General features: G+C 39.1%; 2 protein-coding genes across 4 annotated transcripts; one reads left to right on the top strand and one right to left on the bottom strand.

The window, feature by feature from the left end:
- On the bottom strand, positions 157–4447 carry LOC109836632 (pentatricopeptide repeat-containing protein At1g09820). Of its 3 annotated transcripts, XM_020404604.1 has the most exons (4): positions 2287–4447; positions 2117–2208; positions 721–852; positions 157–604 (listed from the first exon to the last, which is right to left on the bottom strand). In XM_020404604.1, exon 1 carries the CDS (start codon positions 4381–4383, stop codon positions 2785–2787), a length of 1599 nt encoding a protein of 532 aa, XP_020260193.1. In that variant the 5' UTR covers positions 4384–4447; the 3' UTR covers positions 157–604; positions 721–852; positions 2117–2208; positions 2287–2784. The 3 variants fall into 3 exon arrangements, with proteins under 3 accessions (XP_020260193.1, XP_020260192.1, XP_020260194.1); XM_020404603.1 differs by lacking the exons at positions 157–604; positions 721–852 and adding an exon at positions 1077–1309; XM_020404605.1 differs by lacking the exons at positions 157–604; positions 721–852 and adding an exon at positions 1077–1234.
- LOC109836631 (protein FAR-RED IMPAIRED RESPONSE 1-like) lies at positions 4578–8048 on the top strand. The gene is made up of 4 exons (XM_020404602.1): positions 4578–4727; positions 5474–6962; positions 7015–7663; positions 7745–8048. Exons 2-3 carry the CDS (start codon positions 5476–5478, stop codon positions 7607–7609), a joined length of 2082 nt encoding a protein of 693 aa, XP_020260191.1. The 5' UTR covers positions 4578–4727; positions 5474–5475; the 3' UTR covers positions 7610–7663; positions 7745–8048.

Raw genomic sequence — 8647 nt, 5'->3', positions numbered from 1 at the left:
TACATTCAATCGTATGCTTCTAGCTTTTTTCCAAGATGAATTGTTTAGTTGTTTTTCAATTGTTTATCATCTTCCGAATAAAACATTAATACCACTGACCGTGTTGGCTACTCCCTAGGTAGTACTCTGTTCTGGCCCGGGATGGAATAAATAGGAGGAACAAATTCGCCTCTGACGTCATTAAAAGTATATAACACGTATACATACAAGTATACAACTAATTGCTACAGAATCATCAAGACAAGTAGCAGGGGCGCGCCCATGCTTATGGAATTTCCCGGCAGCTGATGGGTTGGAACAAGCTAAACAGAGAATAGGCCATTGCCGTGCATAAACAAAGTCATGTCCAACAACTAAACTCTCTAAGCTCAAGATTTTAAAAAAAAATTATATAATTGAGAAGCGCCAATTTTCGGGCAAAACTCGAAGAAAACATGTCCAGGACATTATATCTGATCCCGGATCTACTTCCTCTGACCATTAAGCCAATGCTCGTCTACCCAAATTGACTTCAGCTTTCACACCCTTCATCAAATAAATGGACAGCTTGTGGCATATAAAAGTGCAGGCCTCCAGATTACAGATAAACTCCTTAACAGCAAAGCTGGAATAGAAAAAAAATTGCAGCAAGCACACGTTTAAATAAGCTAATGTGCTGCGCATTTCAATTTGTCTCTTTTTGAGCATGAGAGAGCAGTTGATATCAAACTTCTTTTATACCTGAGAACCTAATTTTTCAGGTCCGAGCAAAGAGCGTGATGATTCTCTTCATTATTCCTGCATACCCTTGAGTTTATGACATTATGAATTCTTAGCTATGTCCAATGCAAAGAACACGAGAATGTGATCATCCTGTAAATGGAGAATTTAAGAAGGCACAACAATTGCGTGGAAACAAATCACTTCAAAGAAGAGTCTTATATATTTATGGGAAAGGAAATCCAGAATAGTTTTTTAAACAAATATGCAACAAAAAAATCCAGCCCCAACGCACAACTTTGATACAGATCAATCTCACATTTAGAAGCAGAATGCAACTAAGCAACACCCATCTCTTCAAAAGAATCAAACAAATATTTCAAAAGCATATGATGGCCTGATGAAGTCTCAAGTATATACATTCATGGAAACTGAACACTTACCCATCATTACTAGCCATCACAAACAATCACCAGACATTTCATCTAAGACACCGACCTTTTTCAACGTTGAAGTCAGGAAGTTTACTCGTCTCCTACAAGGAATCAAAGCATGTCTTTGATGAAGTATTTACGCCAATGCAGACTGAGCATCTCTCCATCATTTCAAACTGTCAAACAATGTCGTATCTAAGATTTAAAACTTTCCTCCTTACTGTTACCAGTCATCACTGATCAATTTGAGGCACAATGCTCTAATATCAGAAGAGGCGGGGCGGGCGGGGGGGGCAATTTTGGTCGGGAAAACGGGGGGGGCGGGGGGGGGCGGGGGGCGGGGGGCGGCGGGCAATTTGGCCGAGAACATGGGCCTTCCATAGGTGCACCAATCTTGATCCAAAACTTTATATTTAATTTCATCACTTTTTCTATTATCGTTCTAAGGTTAAAATAGATTTACACATGTATATCTCGAACTCAATTAGCAATACTTTTGTTGAGACCTTGTATCATAAAGCAAAATGAAGATCAGGTAAACATGATTCTAGTGAGAAAACTAGAGATTGCATCTGCATGATAAACTCTCAATGGGTCATTGCTATTACATTTTGTGAGACTGAAATGACAAATATCTTGTTGGAAAGTAAAACATATAGGTTAGATCGGCATATCACATTATTGTAACATGGTCGTTGTCTTGGTAACGATCTTTTTTTCTCTAAAGCATATACAATCATATATCTATTAAGCCATGGTAAGGTGAGAGTTTAGCTTTCTGAGAACAGGTCAAAGTATTTAGTTTCCACTTTTAAATAAATTATCCAATTGAAATGTTGGCTAAATGTGATTGCATATTTGCATTTCAATAAAAAATCAATTAGCAACCTGTGGGGTCTAGTTAAACAAGTAGATAATGCATGCAGTAAAAATAGGGCAAGTCTAAACTTGAATATTCGACATAAGAGTGAAATATATGGAACCTGTAAATTGGAGGCATTCCCCAATGGTATGACACACTTTTGTTGCATTCTGCAAGTCTCAACCATCATTGTATTTAAAACGAGATTACTTCCTGCAGAAGCAAAAGCAAAATTATATAAAAAGAACACCCTTCAAGATGGAATTCACTTTCTGAAACATGAGTGCTTACATCAACATTCCTAGCATCCCGATATTTGATTTTTTTATTTTATTTACAAATACTCTCGCATCCAAAGTGTACTTCCTCACATTTGAGGTTTGCTGCTGAAAACTTCTATATTTCTTTGTTTGTTTGGCCTGTGGCGAATGCTGCTCTCTGTCACTGCAAGCTCTAATTTCAACTGGTCACATTGAAACCAAATATTACTTGCTCCTCCTAAGGAAAAACTTCTTTATTGAAATGAACTTTTGCGACGTTCAACTTCTCAGTTGCTGACTCATTTGCTTCATGCATCTTACATTTTCCAGAAGTTTGTTTTGCTTCTTTCATCTTATTGATGCCATGTGTCCAATTTACCATTGAAACTAACAGTTTGGCATCCACTTTCTGCTAGCAAACACTGTCAAAAGTTCTTATAGAAGTTACCATCAACCCAATTTTAGTAACACCTCAGTCAAAATAACTCCATTTACGGGAACACCATCAATCTTTTCATCATATACATTGCTAAGATGCACTATTAGAAAGATGCCCATCTATATCAGGAACAAATCCTTTCTCCACCATCCCGTCCTTAATTATATCATAAGTAACATTATTCGGAACCAATCCTTTCTCCAACATTTCGTTTAGTAGCCCATTGGCCTCATCCATCTTCCTCTTCTCACACAAACACTTGATAAGCACATTATAAGTGACCACATTCGCACGCTTCCTGCCTCTCTCCATCCTCACCCTCATGTTCAAAGCAGCCCTAAGATTCCCTTTCTTGCAAAACCCATCCATAAGAGTATTGTAAGTAACATGACTAGGCTCCACACTCAAATCGCACATTTCATCTAATAACTTGACTGCTTTCCCCATTTCTCCTTCTTTGCACAATGCTCCAATCAATGTGTTATATGTCACAATGTCCGCTTTAATACCCCTCTCTCCCATCTCATCCAAAATCTCTGTCGCCCCCTTCATATCAACTTTAGCACAAAACCCTAGTATCAAACAATTGTAAGTCGAAATGTTAGGACTAATTCCTCTCTCCATCATCAATCCCTTCAAACTAATTGCATCTTCCATCTTCCCCATCCTACAATGCCCATCAACTAACGTATTATACGTAACCACATTAGGAACCAAACCTTTCTCCAACATCTCATCCAAAACCCTAATGGCTTCAACCATCATCCCTTTCTTGCAAAACCCATTCACAATCCCATTAAAGCTCACGACATTAGGCACCAAATTTGACCTCTCCATCTCTCTAACCATCTCCACAGCCTCTTCAACCCTACCCTCACCACAAAACCCGCTAACCAAGCAATTATACGTGACCACACTCGGTTCAACCCCTTGCCTCTTCATCTCCTCAAAAAACTTCAACCCACCCTTCAAATTCCCATCTTTACAATACCCATCAATCAAAACATTAAAAGTAACCGAATTAGGCAAAATCCCAAACCCCACCATCTCCTTAACTAACCCATCAGCCCTATACATCTTCCCTCTCTTACAATACCCATCAATCAATGTATTATAAGTAACAACATTTGGCGAAACCCCCCAAGCCCTCATATCCTTAACCAAGTCCTCAGCTTTAGTAAGCTTTCCACTCTTGCAGAGTCCATTGATCATGGTGTTGAAAGTTATGGAATTGGGAGCGATTTTTCTGGAGGTGAGCATTTGATTGAATACGGACTGGGCGAGGTTGAGGTGATGGGTTTTGATGAGGGAACTTAGTAAAGGGTTTAGAGAGAAAGTTGAGAGCTTGTACCTGTAATGGCCGGAGCGAAAGAAGGCGTCGACGGCGGCGGCGGTGTCGGAGGCGGAGAGGAGGGAGAGGATGAGGATGTCGGCGACGATAGATTGAGAGGAGCGAGGGAGGAAGGAGGAGGAGAGAGAGTGGAAGAAGGAGGGGACTGAGAGGGGTAGGGTTTGGGGGTTGGAGAGGAGAGAGTGGAGGTGAGAGCGGAGTTTCGGCCATTGGCGGAGGTTGGCGAGGTCGGTGATGGTGCTGAGGTTGAATTGAGGAGGAGGAGTTAGGGTTAGGGTTTGGGTTGAGGTTGATGATGAAGAGAAGAAACGAGCGAGGAAGCGGGAGGAAGAGGACATGATCGCGAGAGTGATTGGAGGAGGAGCGAGGGTTTGGGCTTTTACGTTTGGTGGCCCAACAGGGTGAAAAAAAAATATCAGAAACGCTAATAATTGGCTGCTCCTACGTGCGAGCCTAGCCACGTCAGCAACCCCCAATTTCTTCCCGTGACCATTCAGCAATCTCCCAAACTCGTCACATCTCTGCTCCTCACTTCAGCATACTCCCCAAAAGAAACCACTCCCTGACTCCGTGACACCGCCGCCGCCCCCTGACTCCGCCGTGACACCGCCGCCGCCCCCTCAGCTCTCCATAGAAGCCCTAAAATCGGAGCGATCTCTCTCATCCCCCCACTTCAAAACAGGTACCTTTCCTCTTTTTTAATCCATCAAAAACCCTCGATTTCGTGCAAATTTCACTTCTTTCCATCTGATTTGATATGATTTCTGTTTGCATCTTGTTTAATTGAAATCTACTTACAAACTATTTTGGCTTGAGAGAGTGATGTGTTTAATTCGATTTCGTGGGACTTGTGGATTTTACTGGTTAATTAAAATGGTTATCTAGTTGAGTTACTCTGTGTTGTGTTCATTAAAACTCGTTAACAACATAAAAATTCGTGGGTCTTTCCACAAATTTTTCGTGGGTCATTAAAACTCTGTGGATTTTACTGGTTAATTGGTCTTTCCATCTAGTTCCTTTACTGGTTAGTTAAAATTTCGTGGGTCTTGAGAGACTGATGTGTTTAATTTCAAGGTGGGGATTTTGTTTTTATTTATGAGCTTCATACCAGGAAATCATTTTGTTTTTATTTATGAGCTTCATACCAGGAAATCATGATGTAGTAATTATTTAGTTGGTCACAAATTTTTTGTTTACTCTAAAGATGAAGTAACTAAAAGAAAAGGAAACAACTGCAATACAGAATAATTCGTAGCCCCCCCCACTAATTATGTTTTGGTATGTCAAGGAATAAAATCTGTCTTTTTCATGATGCAGCTTGTCAGTTTCAGTCAATTCTTTGCTCAGTTTCTTTGGTCAGCTCAGTTTCTTTATTCAGTTTCTGTCAACTATTTTTCTGTAAAGTTTATTGATGATCAATTTGAACAGGCATGACAGATATTGAGGAGTTTGATGATGTAGATGATGATGGCTTGAATAATTGCTCGGTTGATGAGAGATCTGAGTTGCCTCAGCACACTGATCAGCGGATTGAGCAAAATGAGCCTAAAATTGGGATGGAGTTTAATGATCCAGATGAATTGTTTGAGTTTTACAAAGACTATGCAAAGAGCAGTGGATTTCCAATTAAGAAACATACAAGAAGGAAGAATGAAATGGGCATTGTTAGAAGTATGACTTTAGCATGTGGTCGAGCTGGCAAACATAATTGTACTTGTCAAAATCCCTTAAAACCACAAGCAAGCTACAGAGTTGGGTGTAAGGCAAAGGTAACAGCTAGGTTAAATCTGGACGGAAGATGGGAAATTTCTGTGGTTGTTCTGGAGCATAATCATGGCCTTAGCCCTAGTAAAAGTCATTTCTTTCGATGCAACCGAAGAATTAGTGCACATGTTAGACATAAAATTAATCTGAATGATCAAGCCGGAATCAAAATCAATAAAAATTTCAGCTCACTGGTACATAAGGCTGGTGGATATGAGAATCTGTTGTGTGATGAAAAGGCTTGCAGCAACTTGGTTGATGAATCAAGGTGTTTACGTCTCGGCGAAGGTGATGCTTCAGCGATTATGAAATATTTTTCAAGGATGGTTGCAGAAAATTCAGGTTTCTATTTTGATATTGAATTGGATGATGAAGATCATTTAAAAAATGTATTTTGGGCAGATGGTAGGAGCAGAGAAGCTTATAAAGAGTTTGGTGAGGTCGTCACTTTTGATACCACATACTTAACAAATAAGTATGATATGCCATTTGCACCATTTGTTGGCGTTAACCATCACGGGCAATCAATTTTACTTGGATGTGGGTTGATTTCAAAAGAAGACACAAAGACTTTCATATGGCTATTTACAAAGTGGGTTGAATGCATGGATGGATGTGCTCCGCAAGGGATAATAACTGACCAAGCAAGAGCCATGAAAAATGCAATTGAGATTGTTTTTCCAAACACTAGACACAGATGGTGTTTGTGGCATATAATGAAGAAGCTGTCAGAAAAGTTAGGAAGGTACACTGAATATGAGGCTATCAGTTCTACCATGAAAGGAGTGGTGTATGACGCACAAAGTCCACAAGAGTTTGAAAAACAGTGGAATGAAATGGTTGACATGTATGGATTGGAGGATTGTGATTGGTTACATGAATTGTACGAGGAGAGAAACCGATGGGTTCCATGTTTTGTCAAAAATCATTTTTGGGCAGGAATGTCAACTACTCAGCGAAGTGAAAGCATGAATGCTTTTTTTGATGGATATGTCAATTCAAAAATAAGTCTAAAACAGTTTGTTGAGCAGTATGAAAATGCATTAAGAAGCAAGGCGGAAAAGGAGATGCAGGCCGATGCAGAGTCATTTTCAAAAGTAAAAGCTACTGCAACAACTTATGATATGGAGAATCAAATTCAGGGAGTCTACACTTTAGCAAAGTTTAAAGAGTTTCAAGCTGAATTCACGGGAAAGATATAACACTTTAGCAAAGTTTAAAGAGTTTCAAGCTGAATTCACGGGAAAGATATATTGTGATATTGTAAACTATCAGGAGGGAGCAGGGGTGCTTGAGTATGTCATTCGGGACTTGACTTTGCGGTTGGAGAGCGGCAAAAGGATTCCTAAATTCTTCACAGTATCCTTTCGTGAAAAGGATTGTGAAGTTCAATGTAGTTGTCGGTTGTTTGTGTTTAAAGGCATAGTATGTAGGCATGCCCTTACCATTCTTATCCGTCACGAAGTGAGCTTTCTTCCGGAAAAGTACATTCTAAGAAGGTGGAGAAAGGATGTGAGGCGAGCCCACTCGAAGATGAAAGTTAAATTTAATACTTGGGTTGTCACACCTGAACAAATACGCTATCACGAGCTATGTCTTGCATTTAGTGAGGTTGCTGATCTTGCTGCTCAAAACAACCATGAATGTGAGGTTGTTAAAAAATGGATAGACACCAAATTTAGAGAACTACAACTTGCTGAATCAAGTCAGAAAGGAAAAGAAGTACCGATGAATCATGATTTTGTGGAAGAAGAAAAGGACCATGAAAAGGAGGAAAATGAAAACATAGTATGGGGTTGACACAATTGTATGGATTGCATCAAAGAAACATGATGTGATGCATCAAACCTATGGGTATGATTTGCTTATTGGGGTAAATGTTCATCAATTATGCTCTTGTAACAAGTTGTATTAAAATTTGTTTTTTGCATTCAGGGCCCTGTTGAGAAAAAACCACCACAAGTTCCTGCTATTGTATGTTTTGTTCCTGATGCTGTTTGGCTCCTGATGCTTCTGGTTGTGAAGCCTCTTTTATCGAAGGACTGATTACTACTTGAAGACATTTCCAGCTGACTTTTAGATGTTGAAAGCTTTTTTCCCCTTATCGAAGGGCTGATGCTTTTGGCTCCTGTTAAATTTAAAACTTCTGGATGATATTGAATTTTGTTATGCTCGACTATCTTAGTTAATACAATATGCTGATAATAGAACTTGCATGTTTCTGGATGATATTGAATTTTGTTGTGCTCTTTTATACACAGCATCATATGCTCGACTATCTTAGTTATGTGCAAGTGTTGTGTTCTTTCACTGGAAATATGTCTTTTTATGACATATTTTTGCTTCAGCTCTGTATTGTTAGCATGTGATGTGGTATATAATGACATATTTTTGCTTCAGCTCTGTATTGCTTCAGCTCTGTATATGTTTTTTTATGACATATTTTTGCTTCAGATAACAACAACAAATAAAGCCATTAAACATAGGTTCAACTCTGTATATATTTTTGCTTCAGATCCGTCGTATGAAAACAACAAAAGGAATGTTCAATGATTCATTTTTGATGCAGTTTAACTCTTTCTTTAGGGTTGAAGGTGTTAGTTAGAAATTAGGATGTGTAAAATTTGAAGCTTGCAATAGGTCAGTTCATTTCTCGTAGCACAAGTTTGTCATGTCCATGTGATCTGTGTAGATAGTTTTCCCCTTTTCTGGTGTTTTTGTAGGTGTAACAATTTAACACTATGAGGTTGCTTTGTGTAATCAGTTGGTGTAGTATTTGACATTGAAATAATTTACCAAGGGAAAATCTCTCTTTTGAAATTGCTGCAGACTTCAACG

Source organism: Asparagus officinalis, chromosome 4, assembly GCF_001876935.1.
Source record: "Asparagus officinalis chromosome 4, Aspof.V1, whole genome shotgun sequence".
NCBI lineage: Eukaryota > Viridiplantae > Streptophyta > Magnoliopsida > Asparagales > Asparagaceae > Asparagus > Asparagus officinalis.
This window is presented reverse-complemented; position numbering and strand designations above follow the sequence as displayed.